The 25875-nt window shown below is 34.9% G+C and overlaps 1 protein-coding gene and 1 long non-coding RNA gene across 2 annotated transcripts; one reads left to right on the forward strand and one right to left on the reverse strand.

Moving 5' to 3' along the window:
* Positions 1-3126: 3126 nt before the first annotated feature.
* LOC134241763 (piggyBac transposable element-derived protein 4-like) lies at positions 3127-5643 on the reverse strand. Its single transcript, XM_062723784.1, has 4 exons — positions 5176-5643; positions 4352-4469; positions 3552-3870; positions 3127-3340 (listed from the first exon to the last, which is right to left on the reverse strand). Exons 1-4 carry the CDS (start codon positions 5641-5643, stop codon positions 3127-3129), a joined length of 1119 nt encoding a protein of 372 aa, XP_062579768.1.
* A 7704-nt stretch (positions 5644-13347) lies between these two features.
* LOC134241761 (uncharacterized) lies at positions 13348-20568 on the forward strand. Its single transcript, XR_009986724.1, has 3 exons — positions 13348-13493; positions 18446-18521; positions 19738-20568. It is a non-coding gene; the product is annotated as an uncharacterized LOC134241761 (long non-coding RNA).
* The last annotated feature ends 5307 nt before the right edge of the window (positions 20569-25875 follow it).

A 25875-nucleotide genomic window follows, 5' to 3' on the forward strand; every position in this document is an offset into this window, starting at 1 on the left:
TATACAAAAAATTTCAAGAAATTACGCGCATGCACGTGTGCTGCGATCTGATTGGCTGAAACTTTAAATGACTATATCTCCGTTGTTTTTTGACGAAATGCTTTGAAATTTAAAACATAATCATTCATTAGGATATCCTACAATGCGATATAGAAAAAAAATCATGAAATCACGTGCATGCACGTGTGCTGCAATCTGATTGGCTGAAACTTGAAATGGCTATAACTCCCTTGTTTTTCAACCAAACAGGATGGGATTCAGAACAAAGATAAATATAAGGGACTCCTACAAGAAGGTATAGTCATCATGCATGTGCACGCACGTGCGTGCATTTGGAACGACTGAACTTAGAAATACACTTGAATGAGTGATTTTTAATACTTTTGGACTGAATGCTTTCACATATGGTATATTACAGGGAATATGGCACTAAAAGGAAGTTGGGGAGCGTTTGGGGAACATCTGTAACGGTTCCCGTTACAATTAGCCCTAGTTTGATTTGGATTACCATGTAAACACACAATTTCCATTGAATTTTGGCCCCGTCCTACTTTTTGAAGCTTTACGTATGTGAGCACAAGAAGGTACATTTTTTTCCTTTGGCTATTCACCGTATTTTACCGAAATCTATATGTATACATATATATACTTTCCCTCAATTTTTGAACCAAATATAGCACAAATACCTGTATATAACCACCAACACGTGTCCTGTGACTTAATTCTGGCCTTACGCATGCGTCAAAATTTAATTCAAATTAGCTTTGCCTAGCGTTCACACGGAGCTAATGCGAAGTAATTTAATGCGCAGTAAATTAATTCGAATTAAACTAATTCGCATTAAATTCTCCGTGTGAACGCTAATTATAAGCGAAGCTAATTCGGAGAAAATTTACGTTTAATTCGAATTAAACTCTCCATGTGAACAGGGCATTAATTCGCATTAGTTTACTTCGCATTAGCTGTCGTGTGAACGCAATTTAATTCGCATTAATTTAATTCGCTTTAGTTTAACTCGCATTATCTGGAACATGCTTTTGCGTATTTGATTAACTGAGAGATATTAACCCCGTACAAGTGAAAAGGGCATAATGCTACATTAACATATACGTATAGGTAATGTAGGTTAAACGATTGAAAAGTTAAAATTTCTAAATGTGAAATAGACGTGTTAGACTCTGTCGAACCGTTAACCTGAAGCACACTAAGTCAATATCATGTCAAGATATGAATGGAAATAACTATTGTTAATTCAATAATTAATTCAGTATAGGCTCCGTAAGTCTCGGCACGTGACTTCCGTGACATTGCGAGATTATTTACTCCTGGGCAGTCGAAGTTATGGCGTTGTAAATAACTATGATTGTTACTTCATGTAAATACAAAAATATGTCTGCTAATAACGGGTTGCAAGTGGCACCCTTGGGAATTCCAGTAGATCGTTGGAAGCCCTGGTCTCCAAAAACTACATAAATATTGGCAATGAGAAACTCAAGCATCTTTTATTATCAACTTCAGAGTACTGTAAATCACTTTTTTTCGCGAGAACTTTATTTTCGCGTAATTAAGCGAGTCCGTCTGTTCGCGGAAATTTTATTCTCGCGTGTAATTGTATTATATTTATATACAACAGAAATCACAACTCGCGAAAATTTTGTCTCGTTAATAAATATCAAAAAGCTTAGTCGTGAAAATAAATTGTCGCGATAATATAGTGATCTACAGTATATGTTACTTTTCCTCATAACCTCCGATATGCAATTTGTACCCTTCATCTTCATCATCAAATACTAACGTTCTATATATATATACAGCGTATTTACTGTTTTATTCCTGTCCGTCATCTCAATTCTAAGTGTGTAGTGATCCTGATTTGTGAGTCGGTGTATCACGTTGTTTCCGAGCCAATGTTCTCCATATACTCCTACAAAATAACATTCGAAGATTTAAACAAAACAACTACCTTAGATATCTCTTTGGTGCGAATAGCTTGATAGGCAAAACACAAATTGCTATGCGAGATGGTATTTCTTCGCAATTTGAAATTTCTTTCATAATCTTATGTAAAAAAGAAATAATAAAGTAGGGAAATGATAGACATGATTGATATTTATTTATGTACTCCCAATTTTCTTTTGGCGTACTAGTGTGTAAAATGTGAAGGTAACAATGTTCAATATCATAAATCCAGTGAACAAAGCAAATCGTGAACAGGCAAAACATGGAAAAATCAAATTATGAACAGGCAAAGACGAGCGTAATCAAATTGTGAACAGGCACAGACGTGGAAAAAACAAATCGTGAACAGGCAAAACATGGAAAAATCAAATTGTGAACAGGCAAAGACAAGCGTAATCAAATGGTGAACAGGCACAGACGTGGAAAAATCCAATTGTGAACAGGCACAGACGTGGAAAAATCAAAATGTGATCAGGCAAAGACGTGGAAAAAACAAATCGTGAACAGGCAAAGATATGGGTAAAACAAATCGTGAACAGGCAAAGACATGTACAAAACGAATCGTGAACAGACAAAGAAACTATGGGAACTTCAGTACTTTGTTTATTTAAACAGAAGGTAATTTATATTTTTAAATTGTAATTTTCCTTTATAAATCTGTATTTTCTTTGAAACTCATTAATTGTAGCAGGTGTATAAATAGTCAGCCAATTTTGACGTTATATTTACTTTCTATGCATGTCAATTGATCGTGGCTTTTAATGTCTTATTATGATAAACCAAAAATAACGAAGAAACCTACCATCCATTTGTTCAATAAAATGTCTTTCTCTCAATCTGGCCAAAGGGCAGAGACTTGACCTTCCGGCCTGGCGTTTTTCTTGGCGGAAATCCCCGATCAGGCCCATGCATACCAACATGTAAAAATCTATCCGGCTCATTTTGGTGCGCAATCCCCTGTTTTGCCGATAAATGATATAGGCATTGGCTAAGAAGATGTTTAATTAAATTTAATTCTTAGTTTCGGAACACTTTTTAAAATTCATTCATTTGGATATTTTTCATCAAATTATATCTGTAATTCAATATAAGGTTCAAAACCGATGTGTAAGTCCGTTAGAAATATGTTTTCATTTCTTTCATATGCAAAATTGTATAAATTTTATATTATTCAACGGAGTCAATTATTGACATACATAAAATTCTCAGGAGAAAATTAATGAGGATTTTCTTCCACATTTTGTTGGATCTGACGTCAGGGTCGTATAATTCAAGTGCTTTGTCCGACAAGTCGACACCGCCCATCTTCTTGTTGTAAACAAGATTGACCTCAGGAACATCAACTTCTACCCCCCTCGCATTTTGTGTGGAAATAATGTTGTGAAGTTCAAGTATATGTACGAACAATATATCATTATATGAGAGCACAAGTGTATTAAGAAAAAGAATATAGAACAAAAAATCTTATAAAGGCCTAGTGTTAAATTATGATATTTTGATTAACTAGACTTTTTTCATTCCATTATGACATTGAATTTAAAGTCAAATAATTTATAATTCTTATTTTGGATTCCAGGAAAATGTATTACTTGGGGTTTGCAAGCGTAGACATAAATGTCACTGTTTTCCGATCTCCATAACACAGTGTCATTATGGGGCCACTCTGTTTAACCACCGACTCCCCTCTTTGTAATTTTAGTCCTCGCAGTGAACGCGGCATCCCCTTTCTGCATACTCTAACAGTGCCAGTCATGTAGGTATCGGATGCAAAGAGTGCATCACAAAGGGCCGGGCTTGAAAAATAGTTGTCGCACACAACCTGATGATGTCGATACAAATACGGTTGAATTAATTGCATGATGACATCATACCCTACACCATGAACACTGCGGGGGTTATCCTGTTGTCTGCCTGTTTATCAAATTAACCAAAAATATGTATTTTTAAGTCTCGATCTATGAATGGCCAATTTAAAAGTAAACTAGTAAAAATTAAAATATTTATTCATATGATAACGAATTGTATAAAAAGGAGTAATTGCGGAACCAATATTTCTGGATGGTATTTTTTTTAATTGAAGTTCATCAATTAAATTTTTGAAATAAAAAAGGAAATGATCTTTGGAAAAGATCAAATTTAATTCAACTTCTCTACGCATTAACTCAATTGAGTAAGAAATAAAGGCATCAATTGAATTAATTCGTGTCATAATTCGGAAGATGTTATTTGGCGAGTATAATCTAATTGAATTGGTATCTATATAAAGTTAATTTTTTTTAAGATAACAGTAGATAATTAAAGATATCTCCAATTTTTGAAAGTATATAATATTTTTACCTCATACATATCAATTATAATGTTCTTAATTTTAATTGATAAGACAGATAAGGACGTGCATATAATTGAACAGCCGCGTTGTATCCGGTGTCCGACTCCGCTAATACAAACAGTTTCGCTCCCCACTGGTGTGACTTTTTTGCAGGCACATACTGCACTATGTCATTGCGACCCTTTAAGGAATTAAAATATGGTTTACACAAAAAAATAAGACTTATACATATAATATAGAATATAAAACGAGAATTTACCCTACACTTTTTTTTATAAACTATATATTGCAGGAGTACATGTATATAGTGCTGTAAAGATATGAGCATTATTTTATGACTGGGAAAATTTATGTAGACCTCAAGTTAATATTTTTCGTATTCAATTGAAATGTTTATCTCTTAAAATTCGAAAGAAAATTAATTTTAAAAAGTACTTAAAAGAAAAATACCAGTCGTAGCTTTAATTTGATAACAGAGTATTTTAACGTACCGGTACATGCTAGAGAATTCGAATCAGTTATTTCCTAAATAAAGTTAATAAATAAATGCATCTTTACTTTCTGTTTGATGTAGATTTTTTTAAAATATATATATATTCTATATATTTATATTTTATTCTTCAGTCGGATATTTATAGTATATTCAGGTAATAAGAGTGTTTTCATGCGAAATGAATACTTAGGTACCTTAAATCCGACCATGCTTTCATCTATAGTCAGATCTCTTGCCAAGTCGTATGCCTTTGGAAATGTACTATTGATAAGGTCCAGTACTGGTCGAAACTTGGCGCTGGGTCATACCCAGGGGTCCCGCGAGGAACATATGTTGCATTATCATTGCAATGGAGAAATTTGGAAATAATTTGAAACCTGTCTCTGGTCATAACCTCTGGATACAATGGTGACCTAAAAAGCCAGGGCGATTCCTGCCAGTAAGACTCAATGCTGGGTTTTTTAAGTATCCCCATCGACAAGTACAACCCCAAATAAGCTGCCATTTCACTATTATTAGTATCTGACCATTTATGGTTCCTTGAATAAGGTTTGGGATCACGCTGCGAAGAAATAACCTGTCCTGCATAGCGATTTGTTTCCTCGACCAGAATGTCTATAAGACTTCTTCCATCATCAGGTACACAAAGTTTGTTGAAATATTCAACAGGTGGAGCTTCAACGTCAGGTGGATTAACAGGGCCCATATGTCTTGTAAAAGGCCTGATAGCATGAGGATATTCAAAATCATTCACATACCCTACATTTGTCCATATTCTGTTCGAAGGCTGAGGAACATCATCTTCACTGTCAGATTCGGACTCAAACTCAAAATCAGAGTCATTTTCGGAAGCAGAATCCATTTTTCCAATGTTGGAAAAATTACGTAACAATTAAACAATGACGTAATTTTTGCAAAATTTACGGGAAACTGTGTTAGTGAACTAAAAGGTTATTTTCTTTTTTGATTTATTCAAAAGGGGAGAGGATAAATTTTTCCATCTAATAATCTACTGTATTTGCAAATTAAAGATTTAAAACTTGCAAATAGAATAATTATAATTTTTTTTCATGATCATTATATTCAGCGCCCTTTTTTCGGATATGGGTTAAATTAAATTGTTAGAAAAAAAATCATGCATAAATAAATGTTAATACTGTATACAGGGTTATTTTCGCCCTATGTTATTTTCGCCCTTTTGAACTTATGAACAATTTTGCCCCGACAAAACCGAGCGACACTACGTCACGTGTCATACTTTCGTTTTCTGCAGAAGCCAAGGAGTTGTCGATTTTGAATGATTACGCGATAAATTGACCAAGACTGTATTGTTAAACTAGACATACGAGCCAGTGTATATCCCTTAATTAATGATTTTTCTTGAAGGTCTTACTTGCAGTTTCAATCTTTCTTTGTTTACATTTACAGTCTTAGTCAATTAATCGCGTTAACATCCGAAATCGACAACTCCTTTGCTTCTGCAGAAAAATGTAAACAAAGAAAGATTAAAACGGCAAGTAAGACCTTCAAGAAAAATCATTAATTAAGGGACATAAACTGGCTCGTATGTCTAGTTTAACAATTTAAGCGAGAAAATAGCTGATGAAGCGAGGTGGTATCCAAAATGGCGTCCTCCCTTGAGTTTTTTTCTCCTAGGTACCAATTTTTAAAACAATTATTTTCTCTACACAAGCCCCTGTGATGCATGGATAGAAAAGCGGTTTTTGCTTTAGACTATGCCCAACACGTGTCCATATTTTCTCTGCACTTCAGTTTGTCAATCAGGATTGGATGAAACATTACCCCATTATCTCTAATTTTTTAATGTTTATGATTACTCTGCGTTTTTGTTAAACAGTTAGACACTCTTTTTTAATATTATATTAAGACAGATTATTTTATTAACATATTAAATAATCTCATTTAATTGACGAAAAAAGTCTAGTGCGATTTGATTGTATGCTTATACTAAGTACAAGTTAATTGGTTGCAACATTCCTTGGTACGACCTATCTAATATCACACAATTTCCGTTTCCGCTGTTTGGAAAAATCACAGTAACCTGCACAACAAAATTTTTTGTAAATTTGAGAAGTATCGGCTGCCATCCGAGGTACTACGGAAAATATGCCACCTGTACGAACTCGCACGGATACGAGAGGGAGAAAGGAGTACACTCGGAGCTTCATAACGCCTTCCAGGGGCAGGGGAAGGAAACGAAGGAGGGAGGGCGAAAGGACAGGACCACATGGCGATCACACGCAACATGGCGTCGACCAAATTCCCACACCAGCGGGGGCCATCGTCAATGTGGCCAGTCAAAGCCAGCCTCATGGAGACGAATTGGTCGGGATAACTAACAAGAGGCCCATGGGCCTTATAGGTCACCTGAGCATTATGCAACAACTTTCCAGTCATGTTTTAAGCCAGATGCTATGGCATTCACAATTTTGAAAGAGGCATCATTGATCATCATAACTATACACTTAGCAGTTGCTTAGTTTGGTTACTTAATACCCATTGACAAGGCAGAGGAACAAAAAATACATTTCAACTAATCAGTAATATACAGCAATAATCAGTAGTGCCCCTACTACACATGAACCCCTGACCCTTAGGCCTAGATCCACACATTGCACAATTTTTGAAAAGGCATCCTTGCTTTTCAAAAATATTTGATTATAATTTAATTAATACCTAGGAGCAGATTTCAAACAATTCATTCATTTTCAGTCTATAAGTATAGCCCCCCCCCCCTCTCTATGGTACCCCTGACCCTGGGGCCTTGAAATTCACAATTCTGGAAGATAACGGTCCTTGTTCGTAACTATATAGGTAATTCAACTGCTTAAAACCCAGGAGCAGAGAAGAAAATTTTCAAAGATTTTATGTATTTCACTATAATCAATAGAGCCCCCCCTAACACCAGAACCCTGACCCTAGGGCTCTAAAATTCACAACTGTGGTAGAGGCACTCTTGCTCATTATAACTATGCATTTAGTTTGTTTATTTAATACCTAGGAGCAGAGAAGAAGATATTAAAAGAATTCATGAATTTTCACTATATAATCAATAGAGCCCCCCCCCCCCCAACACAAGAACCCCTGACCCTGGGGCCATAAAATTCACAATTTTGGTAGAGGCACTCTTGCTCATCAAAACTATGCACTTAGTTTATTTAATACCCAGGAGCAGAGAAGACGATTTTCAAATAATTCATGTATTTTCACTATATAATCAATAGAGCCCCCCCCCCAACACCAGAACCCCTGACTTTGAGGTCCTAAAATTCAAAATTTTGGTAAAGAACTCTTACTCATCATAACCATGCACTTAGTTAATCTATTTAATAACCAGGAGCAGAGAAGAAGATTTTTAAAGAATTCATGTATTTTCACTATATAATCAATAGAGCCCCCCCCCCCTTATACAAGAACCTATGACCCTGGGGCTTTAAAATTCACAATTTCAGTAGAGGCACTCTTGCTCATCATAACTATGTACTTAGTTAGTTTATTTAATACCTAGGAGCAGAGAAGAAGACTTTCAGAGAATTCATGTATTTTCACTATATAATCAATAGAGCCCCCCCCCTAACACAAGAACCCCTGACCCTGGGGCTTTAAAATTCACAATTTTAGTAAAGGCACTCTTGCTCATTATAACTTTGCACTTAGTTTATTAATACCTATGAGCAGAGCAGAAGACTTTCAAAGAATTCATGTATTTTCACTATATAATCAATAGAGCCCCCCCAACACCAGAACCCCTGACCCTGGGGCCATAAAATTCACAATTTTGGTAGAGGCACTCTTGCTCATCATAACTATGTAAGTAGTTTGTTTCTTTAATAACCAGGAGCAGAGAAGAAGATTTTCAAAATAATGCATTTTCACTACATACTTATTTAGCCCCACCCTAGCACTAGAACCCCTGACCCCAGGGCCATGAATTTCAAAATTTTGGTAGAGGACTCATTGCTGATTACAATCTGCAAACAGTTTGACTGCTTGATGTCCAGGAGTAAAGGAGAAGATTTTTAAAGATTGCATAAATTTTAGTGGTTTTGGCCCCACCCCTCAGGCCCCAGGGGGGCAGGGATCATGAAATTCACAATTTTTGTTCCCCTTCACCCATAGATGCTTTGTGCCAAATTTGGTTGAAATTGGTTCAGTGGTTGCAGAGAAGAAGCTGAAAATGTTCAAATGTTAACGCACGACGAACGACGGACGACAAACGACGACGGACGAAAACAGATAGCAATAGGTCACCTGAGTTTACTCAGGTGACCTAAAAATCAGGAAATTGGTGAGTCTGAGATTCTAATGCCACCCACTGAAAATTTTGTTGGACCGAATTTTAGTATTCAAGAATATCAACCAATTTTGAACACTTGCGCCTTTGACCCGATCAATGCACATGTCCCTCTAAAGCTCAAAACAAAAATTTGGGAGGGACAATTCATAAATTTGTCCCTCCTCTTAAAATCCGCTAGGGAACTGGTCGACCACGAAAATACACAAGGTCAGATTCAAATACGCAACGGCACCATGTGCCTTGTCAAGCAAAAATCAAACACTTTCCTATCTATTGAAGAATGGACATCTGCATTCATTATATTTACAAGTATTATGCTGGAAAAGTATAGAACAAGGTCCCAGGAACTATTAAAATACATGCGGGATGTAAGAATTGCAGAATCCCGATCTACAGGTTGGTTCAAGTATGATGAACAGTTTCGCCTACTCAAAGTGTCTAACCCCCAGTCTTCCTGGGGCCAAATAAACAGCGAATTGTGGCTATTGTATATCACGAACAACAGTCTAACTCAGGCTCAAGATAGGGTTAACTCTCAAAGCAAAGTCAATCACACAAATAACATAACTTCAGCCCAACAAAACCGTTCATCATCTAGTGCTAATGCTACCCAATATTGTCATTACTATAATGCTGGTAAATCATGCAGGTTTTACCCAAATTGTAGGTTCAACCATGCATGCAACTTGTGTGATGGGAGACATGCAGCATCCATTTGCGAGAGCACTAAACAATTCTAGCCTTGTATCATCAATTTGTACACTGGGGAAAACTCCTATTAATGTTAACATATTGTCTCACTACACTACCTACATTAATTTATTATAAAGAAAAAACAGTTATGTTAAATGGTGTCAATCTGGGTTTCAAATTGCAGTACCAGGGCCCCAGAGATTATAGGGAGGCAAACAATCTAAAAAGTATTCACCAACAAATATTGCACAAGAAAAGATAAACAAAGAAGTCTCCTAACAACGGGTTGGGGGTCCCCTTTGATCATCGCTTATATTGGCATGGTGCACCATTAAAAAGTGGCCACAAGATTGATAAAAACACAGGAAAATAAACAAAAGGGTCAACAAGTTCATTACTGAATGGGGGGGGGGTTATATTACATGATATCATATCGGTCAACAACATAGGTCTATTTTGGGACACACCTCTCTGATGAGGGCAATCAAGTGATGTTAAATAACCTTATGTCGGGTGTGCTTATAATAAAATAATTAATGAATAAAACATGGGTGGTTTTGGTGCATAGGGTATGGAGGAACATCATATCGATGTCTGTGGCGGGTCTTGGGGGATATAAGTGGGAAGTTTTCAAATTATCTGGCCTTAGGGTTTCCCCCCATGTCATCTAAGACAGAGGGCGGTTTGTAAAAAGCAAATTTTTACATATGTACGTATGTGTTTTGGAAAAGTGTGTCAAAGATTGGGGTCACTCAAGTTAGACAGTCTTGGTGCCCACTCCACCTCTTCACACAGGAGGGGAGGCTTAGTCCTGGAGTACATGGTAAAGTACTAACAACCAGGTGCAATCACTGGGAAACGGGGTAAACGGATATTTTGAAAACTCTTCCAATCCCAGATGGGTGGTATTTTCATAGTTTGGGATTTTTGGTACTGGCGCTCAACGCCAGGCCACCAGTTTGCCCGTTATACCTTCTAGGTTGGTATACTGGATATCCCCTCGGACCCTGGGTTAACACAATGTGGCCATTTACTTCCATTGTCCCCTTTTTCTTGTCAAATTGTAAATTGATATAGTATGATATTTTGTCTAATTGATTCAATAAATTTGGAAAAAGAAACATGTGTTTGTGACTGTCTCATCAGAACAGTTAAGAGAGTAGAGGAAGTACAAACTTATATGAAATACAAGAGTCTGAGGTTACAAAGGCGTTTATTTTGAATGTTCAATTAAGACAGATTATTTTATTAACATATTAAATAATCTCATTTAATTGACGAAAAAAGTCTAGTGCGATTTGATTGTATGCTTATACTAAGTACAAGTTAATTGGTTGCAACATTCCTTGGTACGACCTATCTAATATCACACAATTTCCGTTTCCGCTGTTTGGAAAAATCACAGTAACCTGCACAACAAAATTTTTTCCCCTCCCACCCTTCCCAATAATAATATATATATATATATATAAATATATATATATGTAATCGATATAATTTTAAAAAAATGTCCTTAAATTCAATAATCTGCCGTAAGAATTTTATCTTTCAGACCCAACAGACTTTCACCTTCAATAGGAGCAGTCCAAAAAAGCCATGTGTGATTCAATGGATCGTGGGTGCCTTTTCCAAGCAGATGAATTATGGAGACATAGACATGACTTTTGCTGTGAACTGTATACTTTAGAACGTTTTTATTCAAGTTATCACCTTAATCTCTTCTTTTGTCGCATTGTGTTAGGGGGGTCGGGTCTGGGGGGGATATAAGTGGGAAGTTTTCAAATTATCTGGCCTTAGGGTTTCCCCCCATCTGTCATCTAAGACAGAGGGCGGTTTGTAAAAAGCAAATTTTTACATATGTACGTATGTGTTTTGGAAAAGTGTGTCAAAGATTGGGGTCACTCAAGTTAGACAGTCTTGGTGCCCACTCCACCTCTTCACACAGGAGGGGAGGCTTAGTCCTGGAGTACATGGTAAAGTACTAACAACCAGGTGCAATCACTGGGAAACGGGGTAAACGGATATTTTGAAAACTCTTCCAATCCCAAATGGGTGGTATTTTCATAGTTTGGGATTTTTGGTACTGGCGCTCAACGCCAGGCCACCAGTTTGCCCGTTATACCTTTTAGGTTGGTATACTGGATATCCCCTCGGACCCTGGGTTAACACAATGTGGCCATTTACTTCCATTGTCCCCTTTTTTCTTGTCAAATTGTAAATTGATATAGTATGATATTTTGTCTAATTGATTCAATAAATTTGGAAAAAGAAACATGTGTTTGTGACTGTCTCATCAGAACAGTTAAGAGAGTAGAGGAAGTACAAACTTATATGAAATACAAGAGTCTGAGGTTACAAAGGCGTTTATTTTGAATGTTCAATTAAATGAATGTTAAATATTTTTTATTTGAATTGTTCTAACTCCGCAGAAACGCACAGCGACTTAAAACCTTCTTATCAAATAACCGACCGCCTCCTGGCGGCCGGTAATAAAAAAAAAATATATTCTATTCTTCCAAAAAGTATCAATTTCGTAGAGTTTTTTTTTTTTTGACTTTTAAATTTTAAATAAAACGGGGGCCAAAAAAGGGCAACCATATATAGTTCTTTGGTTGTCAAGGTCAAGCTTTTATTCAATACTAAAGGTGCATAGACCCAGATTTGAAGTTAAAACTGACACCAATTCTTGAAAACGCAACATTTTCATCTATGTACAGTGGCGTGCCAAAAGTGAAGATAATTTTATTTTTTCTCTATATATTTCATTGAAAACAACATTTTATAAAATCATAGGTAAATGGTCAATTTTTGTCCTATTTAATTATTCATTTCAGTACTTAAACCAGAAAATGTGTAGTTATCTTTCTTTAAAAGATCATTACACGTTTAATATGTAGTAAAATATAGTTCATCAGTAAACATCAGTTCTAAAATTCAAGATCAATGTTGACTATATAATTCATTGTGAGTATATGACTTAAAAATTCATGTCACACTTAACTTACAATATTTTTAAATTATCAATGCTTATCAGATAAAAACTATTGTTTTTTTTAACTACAACAATTTCTTAGATTATCAAGAAATTTTCGATAAAATCTGTCAAGAAATGTTGTCATACCAGCGATTTTACAAAATATTGTTTTCAATGAAATATATAAAGAAAAAATAAAATTATCTTCACTTTTGGCACACAACTATGTAGCCGTATTCCGCCTTATTTCTTTCAGATGCCTTGTATTATTGTAACGATATTTTTGTCCCCCGCTTGAAAAGTGGGGGATATTAATTTGGGTTTGTCCGTCCGTCCGTCTGTCCGTCCGTCCGTGTTTACGAGAGTGCATTTATTGGGTATTTTTCATGCCAAGATTGTACTTATTGGGTACTTTTTGCTTATTGGGTATACCCAATAAGAAGTTTCGCTGAATATGCTTAGAACACCCTAATTGGCTATTTGCAGGTTAGTACCCAACAAAACTTGGACACGACGATTTGTCCAAAAAAGTGTCCAAAAAAGTTGCTTTCACGGACGCATCGTGTTTTGTTGTTTCAGTTTTACATTCGGAACTCTAAATTCTCGAGAGTTCCGAAAATCAACTTCCGTTGATCCTGATCATAACAACGTTTGTTTTCATGGAAAAAAATATGGCGACTAAGAAACACTTAATGTCAACAAGATTTTCTGATTGACAAGAGAAAAGGTAAGTTTATTCGATTAATATTTATCCATTGCTGGGTTCTTGTTTAAGGAAAAAAGATTTTAATGTAATTTTGAAAACAATTGTGCACAAAATTAAAATAGATATATCGGAACAATTAATCCTAAGTTGCACTTGTTTGTATTTTGAATTTTCTCTGTCTTGTTAACTCTCTTGAGGGCGAGAAGTATTTAGTAAATGATCGTATATTGTTAGATAATCTTTGATAAATCGAAAGTGTTTATTATTTAATTTTATATCATAACCAACTAAGTATGTTCTGACAATGTATATTGGAAAGGGAAATGAAAATTCTAACAATCGTGTGTTCATAAATCAGCTGTAAATTATCGGTTCATATAGACAGTATTACAATCGCAAAGTGAGCTGAGATGATGATAAATGTGATAATTGACAACAACTAAATAATTGTATGTAAGTTTATCTCATCTGATATGTAACTTAAGAGATTCATTGTATTACTGATAAACTTTCAGTGCTTCTTTTTGTCTTTGATTTTGACTGAGTGTCTGCTTTATTTTGATTTTTTTTTAAAATTATTGCTTTTGTCATTTGTTTTAATTAATTTAAAACAATACTGAAATTGATATAGGGCTACTATAACTATTTCACATGATGGGTGTGTAATTAGGATCGCGCTACACCCGGGGCTTCCATTTTTGAGGATGGGGCTAGTGGTTTTCTGCACTGAGGAATCCCCTTGGGCTATTAGGAATTTTAAAATACACATGTAATACATGAAAAGCACCACCGGTATTTTCACTCTTTTTTGCTATTAAATTCACTAATATGGAAATATTCCAGACAGCATGCTCATATTATCCATAAATCTCCACAACTGCATCCATTTTGCAGTACTACAAGACAAGGACTAGGTAGTCATGGTAGTAGGTACAAGACTGATTTACTTAAAAACGATCTTTTATTTCCTAATTTGAATTCCCCCTTTCCTTTGTTTAATATAGCAATATTTGCTTGTACATATATGCCTCACAGATATCTCATTATTAAATTATATACATTCACTCAATCAGCTCAATAAATGTCATGCAATTATGTAGCGTTTTTTTAACTGATCAAAAATATATTTTTGAAAAATACAAATTTAAGTAAAGAAATATAGTTAATACATTTAAATTAAAGCATTTCATACATTTCAGAGCACGGAGAACACCTCGTTTTATCTAATAATACGATTTTATCTTCCCTGTAATGTGTTATTTAAATCTTTTGTATTTTCTTACAAGTCTGAGAAAATTCCGAGAATCCAAGTTAAATTTTGATATTTTTATAACGCAATTGACTTAGATTTTGTAATTTACGGAAAATTTCTATCTTTATCATGTTTATATAAAGTAATGATACAAATAATAAGTTCTTATAATTTTAGTCTAATAATTTTCATTGTACATATGCCATATATGGCTTTAAATGATTCAAGATGAAAACAAAATGATTTTTGCTTCGTTTTAATTAGATGAACTAGTGAATGACCAGAAAAGGAATATTTAAAATCTTTTTTTCATTTTTTCAATCATTAATTTATATATGATTAAATTTTACTAGCGAAAATTAAATTAAACTTTAATTTTAAAAAGGATCATCTGTAGTTAATACCCTGACTTTTTTCACGATGTTTTTTTTTTTCAATGTTACTTTTTAATTTTTGCCTCTATATTTGGGCTTGTCACTTTTTACTCGGGGATAGTAACTTTATTGCCATCAAATTGTGGATTAGTACTAGGGCTGAAACGATACGCCCCCTCCACGATACGATACGTATTGCAATACTTGTGTCACAATTCAATTTTTTCAATACGATACAATTTAAGAACGAAGCTATTCATAAGGTTAAAGAAAACGTATTCAGATTTCAAAAAAAGAGTAAAAGGTGGTGATACAATAGAAATATACTACCAGGGGGCAATTTGAAAATTCAAGTACTAGCCCACGGGCTAGTGGCAGCAATAAAGTTACTAGCCCCAAGTAAAAAGTCACTAGCCCAAATATAGGGACAAAAATTAAAATAAAACCAATGTTGAAAAAAAAATTAATCATTGAAAAAGTCAGGGTACTAAGGTCATTCTTTTGAAAATTAAAATTTTATTCTCACTATTAAAATTAAATCATATAAAATTAATGATTATGACAGAAAATTAAAATGAATTTTAAAAAATTATCTGAAGTGAAGATCTTTCCTTTTCTGATTATTTTGCACTAGCTCATTTAGAATGAAAATAAATTCATTTTGTTTTCATATTAAATCCTTAAATACACTAGAAATATATTTCATGTGAATCACACTGATCTTTCAGTTGATTGAGTGATCGTAAATAATTTAATGAGACATCTGCATGTATTTACAATAAACGAAGGAATGGAGGAAATTCGGATTAGGAAGAAAACGATCGTTTTTGGAAGTAAATAAGTCAGATAGTACTGCAAAATGGAGAAAATTATGGAGATTTATTGACAGTAGGAGCATGCTGCCTGGAAAATATTCACTGATTGGGAATTTGATAGCAAAAGATGAGTAAAATACCGGTTGTACTTTTCATGTATTACATGCGTAGTTATAACTTTTACTAGCCCGAATTTACTAATTTGTTAATTGCACATCTCTGATACTTGTGGTTCTGTTGATTAAAAACACTTTATTCGTATAAATAATAGCAGAGGCAGCCTACTCTGAAACTTTACCGTCCCAATTTTCTCCCTCGTGTGTGTCAAACTGATAAAATAAGGTCGAACCCGATCTATTTCAAAGAGTTAACCAAACCCGATTATAAAAAAACGTATCGAACCGAAAATCGAGAGGGTGAATCGAACATTGAACCGAGCACTTATATCGAACAATATCGATATTTCGGTGAATCGTTTCAGCCCTAATTAGTACTTGATTTCCTTTATTGCACAGCGATGACTATGATTTAATAGCACAAAAACTAATGGGTTTACGTATGTGAATTTATATGATTAATGCTTACTTGTGATTTTAGGATAACTGGAGATAATGATTCCTTTTTTCCATTGATATTACATAAATATTTTCCTAAGTATTATGTTACAATAAATTGGTTTAGATTTTTTTAGGTCACCTGAGTAAACTCAGGTGACCTATTGCTATCTGTTTTCGTCGGTCGTCGTGCGTCTGTGCGTCGTGCGTCGTCCGTTAACATTTGAACATTTTCAGCTTCTTCTCTGCAACCACTGAACCAATTTCAACCAAATTTGGCACAAAGCATCTATGGGTGAAGGGAAACAAAAATTGTGAATTTCAGGGTCCCTGCCCCCCTGGGGCCTGAGGGGTGGGGCAAAAACCACTAAAATTATTGCAATCTTTAAAAATCTTCTTCTTTACTCCTGGACATCAAGCAGTCAAACTGTTTGCATGATTGTAATCAGCATTGAGTCCTCTACCAAAATTGTGAAATTCATGGCCCCGGGGTCAGGGGTTCTAGTGCTAGGGCGGGGCTAAATAAGTATATAGTGAAAATGCATTATTTCTTTGAAAATCTTCTTCTCTGCTCCTGGGTATTAAATAAACTAACTAAGTGCATAGTTATGATGAGCAAGAGTGCCTCTACCAAAATTGTGAATTTTGTGGCCCCTGGGTCAGTAGTTTTGGTGTAAGGGCGGGGCTCTATTGATTATAAGTAAAAATGCATAAATTTTTTGAAAATCTTCTTCTCTGCTCCTGGGTATTAAATAAACTAACTAAGTGCATTGTTATGATGTGCAAGAGTTCCTCTACCAAAATTGTGAATTTTATGGCCCTAGGGTCAGGGGTTCTGGTGTTAAGGTGGGGCTCTATTGATTATATAGCGAAAATACATGAATTTTATGAAAATCGTCTTCTCTGCTCCTGGGTATTAATTAAACTAACTAAGTGCATAGTTATGATGAGCAAGAGTGCCTCTACCAAAATTGTGAATTTTGTGGCCCCAGGGTCAGGGGTTCTGGTGTTAGGGCGGGACTCTATTGATTATATAGCGGAAATTCATGAATTCTTTGAAAATCTTCTTCTCTGCGCCTGGGTATTAAATAAACTAACTAAGTGCATAGTTATGATGAGCAAGAGTACCTCTACCAAAATTGTGAATTTTGTGGCCTCAGCGTCAGGGTTGGGGTGTTAGGGCGGGGCTCTATTGATTATATAATAAAAATACATAAATTCTTTGAAAAAATTTCTTTTCTGCTCCTAGGAATTAAATAAACTAAGTGCATAGTTATGATGAGCAAGAATACCTCTTCCAAAATTTTGATTTTATGGCCCCAGGGTCAGGGGTTCTATTGATAGGGTGGGGCTCTAATGATTATATATTGAAAATACATTAAATCTTTGAAAATTTTCTTCTCTGCTCTTGGGTATTAAGCAGATGAACTACCTATGTAGTTATAATGAGCAGGGACCCTAATCTTCCAGAATTGTGAATTTCAAGGCCCCAGGGTCAGGGGTACCAGGGGGGGGGGTGTTCTTATATACTGAAACTGGATGAATTGTTTGAGATCTGCTCCTTGGTATTAATCAAATATTTTTGAAAAGCAAGGGTGCCTTTTCAAAAAATTGTGCAATGTGTGGATCTAGGCCTAAGGGTCAGGGGTTCATGAGTGATAGGGGCGTATTATTGCTGAATATTACTGATTACTTGAAATGCATTTTTTGTTCCCCAACCCAGCTTATGGGTATTAAGTAAACAAACTAAGCGACTGGTAAGTGTATTGTTATGATGATCAATGGTGCCTCTTTCAAAATTGTGAACGCCATAGCATCTGGCTGAAAACATGAATCAAATTAAATCACTGGAAAGTTGTTGCATAATGCTCAGGTGACCTATAAGGCCCATGGGCCTCTTGTTTATAAAATTAATCAGTAATTAAAATGGAAATTAAAACCATAATTATGTTCATTGAGGATTTTCAATATGTAACAGGTCAAACAGGAACTTCAGTTGTGAACATTGCAGAGAACACACCCATCAGAAGATGACCCTCAGAAATAGGACAATTGTAAGTAATCAGTAAAATGAACAGGAATACTTCATGCCAGCCATAAGATTTTTAGAGACATTTTCGCTTCTTAAATTAGAAGAGATAGAATGAAAAACTTGTACATACTACAAAACTACTAGGCAACCAACCTTTAACTGCAGGAAAGCTTTTGGTATGTGCAATACAGCTACATAAAACCTCTTTAGTATTCATGTTAAGTTTGAGAAAGTACCTTAGTATTTTTTCTAGTGTTTGCCAACATTTTCATGCACACTAGCTGTTTGCTTGTTTGTACTATTATTTTATTTTAAATTCTTCAGATGCCCTTTACCTTTGCCAGTTTAGAATCATTTGTTTTCAGGGCATCTGAGGGTTGGTTCCAGAACTTGATTAATTGTAAATTAAATACTGGGGTACTATACGGTCATAGGTTATGTTAATACATGTATAACATTTTGTTCTGATAGAGGTGGCATACAGGAAAAGAAACAATACTAGACATCACTTCAAAGGAATAAAATAGCTTCATCTTGTAGGTGTATTTTGTTTAAGGATCACTACTTCATGTCTGATGTGCTGAAAGTTATTCATAATCTGTTTGACTGTAATTTTTCATATTTTCAACTTCTATCCAGCTTAGTCAATTTTAATTAAATTTTGTGCAAAGCATACCCCAGGAAGGGGGGATGGAGTGTCAAGTGTGTCTCTTTCCCTGTCAATATAATTTCAAAGCAGTTAGTAAGGTTTGGGTCAATTTTAAATCCACTTTAGCAGAAGCATTGGGCTAAAAACAATACTAATGTGAAAGCTTTATCATTAAGTGTAGAGATGTTTTTGAAGATTATGTACCCCTAATGTACTGATAGTGTTACATTAGAAGTCTAAAATTTGCAAGGAATAGGTGTAAAATCTTTTTAAAATCTCCTTCTTAACAATCAGAAACTAACATACTGTCTAATTAATATGCAACATCGTTTTGTGTGTTGAATGATGATTCCATTTTGATAAAATTATGGCGGATGGGGGGTAGGATGAAGATGCAGTTAGACATAGAAGAAAAAAAAGAGTTGATAGAATTTAGTTTTTCTTCCATTTTATTTATCAATACATATTTCTGAATAAGAAATATATACTTCTACTTCTTGGTTGGGTTTGATCAACATAAAGGGTGATCTTGCTCTAGTCAAGAAAAACATGTTTTATACGGCAAAGAAATGCCTTTATCTAATTGCAGAATGAATAAAATGGACAGAGGCAGAACTGAAGGAGATGCATGAAATGAGGAATATTTCAAAGATTGCCTGAGCATAACCACTGCTACTGGATAAACATATGGCAATATAAAAGAGCAGGGTCAATGGAGGTATCATACAGTATAGGCCATGGGAGACCCTGAAGAAGAAAGTATTGAACAGAAACAAAAATAAAACCATTTTGACATTTATTGAAATATAGGATCAAAGTCTTACATGTAAAATTTGGGCATGTAATGACTTTTCTCTAGCTCTAAGACTTATAACAGTGATGATTTGATTTAATATCTTTATCCCAATTTGTCAAAATGATTTGGACATAGTGCATCAATTATTTTAAAGTTTTGATACAACGAATTCATTCATTGTACTTGTAACTGAGTTTTCTGGTGCGACACTGTTTTATCGGCTTCAAAACTAAGTTTGTGATTTCCAAACCAGACTAATGAGATCATGAAATATCTTTTAACATCGGTGACTATTTAATCCATTCTTTTACATCTCAGAAGTATTTTTATTATTGCATCGAAAATATGCATTGTACATGTATCTGTAATAAACAGGATTATAGAAATTTTCCATATAATTCAACACAATCTTAGCAACTGAAGGCAAATATTTTATCAAGGGTGTGATCTATTTATCAATATGGTTTTCAGCATCTTGCTCTACCTGTAATGACTTGCTCCAAGTTCCAATATTTAAATTTAAATTTTGCAAACATGGTTATAAAATTCTTTAAAAGCCAAATAGTTTAGGCACAAAATGCTTATATATTTCCTATCATTTGTAAAGTGTACACTGAATGAGATGCGGAAAGTTAGAATTAAAGTATTAAATATGTTTTTGACTTATGTATGCTTATGCAGATAAATTTGAATTCAACTAGGGAAGGTAAATGTCATACTTATTGGGTTTGCAATCTAATGCAAGAGTATAAATATTCAAGACAAATTTGACAATTTTAGTGAAGGGCATAAGGTAACCCAAGAAGAATTGGACAGGTAAACATCACCTGTTGGGTTTTACTCTAATGTTGGGATGTAATATCCAAGAAGAGTTGAACCAATGTCCAATACCTATTGGGTTTTCTTTCTTATGAAAAAAAATTTGAGTAACCCAAGAAGAATGTCCAATACCTTTTAGTTTATATACTATTGAAGGGATGAAGATATCCAAGAGAAATTGGACAGGTGTCCATTACATGTTGGGTAGTATTCTGAGGAGGGGATTCTCAAGAAACCCAAGAATTAGACAAGTGTCCATTGCCTGTTGGGTGGGATGTAGATATCCAAGAGGAGTTGGACGGATGTCCATTACCTGTTGGATGGTATTCTGATGAAACAATTCAAGAAACCCAAGAAGAATTGGACAAGTGTCCATTGCCTGTTGGGCGGGATGTAGATATCCAAGAGGAGTTGGACAGGTGTCCATTACCTGTTGGGTTGTATTTTGATGAAACAATTCAAGAAACCCAAGAAGAATTGGACAAGTGTCCATTGCCTGTTGGGTGGGATGTAGATATCCAAGAGGAGTTGGACAGATGTCCATTACCTGTTGGGTGGTATTCTGATGAAACAATTCAAGAAGCCCAAGAAGAATTGGACAAGTATCCATTACCTTTTTGGTGGGATGTAGATATCCAAGAGGAGTTGGACAGGTGTCCATTACCTGTTGGGTTGTATTTTATGAGGAGATTCAAGAAACCCAAGAATTATATAAGTGTCCATTGCCTGTTGGGTGGGATGTAGATATCCAAGAGGAGTTGGACAGATGTCCATTACCTGTTGGGTGGTATTCTGATGAAACAATTCAAGAAACCCAAGAAGAATTGGACAAGTGTCCATTACCTGTTGGGTGGGATGTAGATATGCAAGAGGAGTTGGACAGGTGTCTTTTACCTGTTGGGTTGTATTTTATGAGGAGATTCAAGAAACCCAAGAATTAGACAGGTGTCCATTGCCTGTTGGGTGGGATGTAGATATCCAAGAAGAGTTGGACGGATGTCCATCACCTGTTGGGTTGTATTCTGATGAAACAATTCAAGAAACCCAAGAAGAATTGGACATGTGTCCATTACCTGTTGGGTGGGATGTAGATATCCAAGAGGAGTTGGACAGGTGTCCATTACCTGTTGGGTTGTATTTTGATGATGCAATTCAAGAAACCCAATAATTAGACAAGTGTCCATTGCCTGTTGGGTGGGATGTAGATATCCAAGAGGAGTTGGACGGATGTCCATTACCTGTTGGGTGGTATTCTGATGAAACAATTCAAGAAACCCAAGAAGAATTGGACAAGTGTCCATTACCTGTTGGGTGGGATGTAGATATCCAAGAGGAGTTGAACAGGTGTCCATTACCTGTTGGGTTGTATTTTGATGAGGTTATTCAAGAAACCCAAATAGAATTGGACAATGTACACATGTTCAATTGTTCTTGGGTAGTTTAATCCCTTCGTCAAAATACAACCCAACAGGTATTGGACACCTGTCCAATGCCTGTTGGATACCTTCATTCTGTACAACATGTAATGGGCATTTGCTTATTATTAATTGGTCATGACTCAAAAAGGTTTCTCCTTAAATACTTAATTTTGTTATTCAAGAAAGGTTGAACAGAGTCTGAGATGTGTTGAGTTGTGTTTTCACAATTCAGTTTTTTTGCACTTAGGTATTCATATATTTTAATATTAGTTATTTTGAAATATACAGGTGTATATCCTTATTGCTAAGAACAAATTAGTTAGGTGTTATAATAAAAGAGCTATATCACAGAAATTGACAAAAATATTGGTTTAAAACCAAAGTTTTTCAGTCTTGTCTGAATTTACCAGCAAATATTAAATATATAATAAATTTGAAATGAATAAAAAACAATAAGAAAAAACCCAATAAAATACGGACACGAGGATTAATATCCAATAAGATTTGAACAGTAACTACCCAAATAATGCTCTCTCGTGTGTACACTTTTTTTGTATCCAATAAGCAGTATCCAATAGGACTTGGACTTGATGTACCCAATATATAACCAAATGTGTGTTCGTCCGTCCGTCCGTCCGTCTTTCTGTCTGTCTGTAACGCTTTCGTTTCCACACGATATCTCGAGAACCCTTTGAGCTTTTGCAATGAAATTTAGCATAGCAACTCCCTATGGACTAAAGAAGACCCCTATTGATTTTGAGGTCAAAAGGTCAAAGGTCAAGGTCATAAATAAGCAAATTCTGTCTGTTAAAACACTTTCGTTTCCACACGATATCTCTAGAACCATTTGAGCTATCGCAATGAAATTTTACATAACAACTCCCTGTGGCCTAAAGAAGACCCCTATTGATTTTGAGGTCAAAAGGTCAAAGTTCAAGGTCGTAAATTTATACATTCTGTCTGTGTGTAACACTATCATTTCCGGGCGATATTTCAAGAAGATTTTGAGCTTATGCAATGTAATTTTATACCAAAACTCCCTAGGACGTCTCTCGCCCCTCTCAAAGTGCCCCGCCCCGTTTGTTTTATTAGTATTTATAGTATTACATGTCGCTATTTTTAGCACAGGGGCATGAGGAGAGTTATTGCGTATAAAACAGGTTCTCGGCGGACTTTATGTTCTTATTACATCTATTAGAACTGTTTAATAAAGGCTAAATAAATCAAACACCATGGATTGTGTAAAATTTTGAGAATACCGAACATGAAAACATGAATATATACATGTATGTGACTTCAGTTCTGCATATACTTCAATTCGATTAAAGCGCCTCCTTGGTCTAGTGGTTATGTCTCTCGCTTCAAGTGTGAGAGGTCCCGGGATCGGATCTCGGTCGAACCTTTCTTTTTTTTTTTTTAAATACTTTTTTTTTTTACTAAATGATAGTATTCAGCATGTGAAATGAAAAATTTATGAGGTTATAAAATCATCATTACATTGTGATAAATATTCCATATAAAAAAATCTTCTATACACATAATAAAGAATAAGCAATCAAATCCTTATATGCATATTGACATACATGTATTTTATTTCCTTCAGTATACATGTATACATTTAATAATTCTACAAATTCAGTCAGGGGGAGCCGACTTTTTCCCTAAGCGGGGGACACGAATTCTCTGAATTAGCTTGTCCCCAATGCACTCGTTACACTTGAATGTTTTTTTTTTTGGTTTGGCTATCGACTTGTGCACATCTCCGATGGTAAAGCATTTGAGAACACATGAGTTGATCAAGAAAATTTATAATTACAACAAACAACATAATCATATTTCTGAATAATTATTGATTTGAATCAAAGGTAAAAAAGAAGAAAAAAGAAAAGTTTTTTGTGACATACAGCACATGGACAGACTGACTGACAGGTAATCGAGATTCAATGCCCTTACGTGAAATTGGGGAACAAAAAATCTGCACTTAAAATTTACAAACAAACACGAAATTGTAGAATGACAGACATAGATTTTTAATAACGTATTAGAAGAAAAGATTAAAGACGTTTTTATGTTTTAAAATCAAATTAATTATCAGTTCCAAGAAAGTGCCATCCAACTGTGACAACGACATGACTTCCTCATTAAATGTAAAAAGTTTTATACATATTTCTTTTAAAATTAGACTGATGTTTCGTCACTGTCATTAGAAGATTGATTTATCCTTTTTCTGATGCGCAAAAAATTCCGGCAGCTGTGTGTCTGTTGTGTGAAGTGTATGGCGCTCTACTCCTGTGAAAAATGGAATTAGAAGGACGATCTGTGCGATCTGTACTCGGATTGGCTGTTTGTTGGCTTCGGGAGTTTTTCACTCATTTTTGGACGCAACCATGCAAGGTCATTGGAAGGCTGGAATTTTAGATATTTAGTCAACAGGGGAAACTTCTGAAATGAATACGCAAGTTTCGAGATAAATTCCTGAGTCGTCGAGCTCTATCGTTGAGAAGGGCATTTTCGTTGCAGGTGGCTATTTATGTAGATGTACATCTATGTATTGGACATATTGTATCATCAATATACTGGTTTATCATTACAACATGATCGTCAGGTTGTACTCTTAAACTCAAAGTAAACAAATAACTACAACTTCAGGGAAGCCACTAACATTTTAGAATAGTTTGTACAATCTAGGAACTCATGAATTACTGGTATTTTTCATGAAGACTACATGACGGTTCTTTCCTTTTCAAGTACATGTAGTATCCTAATTGAAAGTAGATTTGTAAAAATACATAGTTAGTCAAATGGATCACTGCTTAACATTATTATCTTTTTAAAACATTAAATTAATTTATTAATTTTAAAAGCCATAAACGTCCTTCATTTATTTATGCACGTCTGTAAACACAACATGTCCCACTTCCATGCTGATTTGGATACTATTTGCCCCTGTAGGAGAGGTACAATCTCGAAGCTCGCGTATTGCGTTTTGCACTGTTAATGTTGACCCTTTTTCTTTTCCATACACTTGCTCCTTTGTATAAAACATAAAATTCTGTTAAAAAAAAACCAAACAAGTTTTTTGTACATAGGTAAGACAGCTTAAATTTTTTATTAACTTTGGCGTTTGTAAAATCAAGTAAGAATTTTATGAACTTTTAGCTCTACTTGTCAGACCAGAAGAGCTTACAGTACCCGCATTGTTATTCACAATTCTATCGTGTCCCGTTGTGCGTGTATCCTGTCTTGCGTGTATCCTATCGTACCTTACGTGTATCCTATCGTATCGTGCGTGTATCCTATCGTATCTCGCTATCTTATTGTGTTTTCCGTTTATCGTGTTGATCGTTTATCAGGTTCTATCGTTTTTTGTGTTTATAGTGTGTATTCAAAAACCTTCGATCTCTATCTTTTCTATAGAAAGAAATTACAGAGGTATTCCGGGTTTCTTTTCTGTTTCGTGAACTAAAAAACGATTATTTCAACCGAGAAGAAAAGTTTTAACCCTTAGTTTTTCATCATGAAAAGAAATATTAAAGCGTAGCAAGAAAAGAATAAATAAGAGAGTGTTTATCAAAATCTAAACTTAAATTAATTTTAAATTTTTAAAAATGAAATAATCTATCCTCCGGTTTTATTTTTTTTAATTTATCGAATTGTTTTATTTTTTTGTGTCAAAATTAAATATTATAATTTT

The sequence above is a fragment of the Saccostrea cucullata genome, unplaced genomic scaffold, assembly GCF_032062105.1.
Source record: "Saccostrea cucullata isolate Sc308-1 unplaced genomic scaffold, CSIRO_AGI_Scuc_v1 ctg2734, whole genome shotgun sequence".
Taxonomy (NCBI): Eukaryota; Metazoa; Mollusca; class Bivalvia; order Ostreida; family Ostreidae; genus Saccostrea; species Saccostrea cuccullata.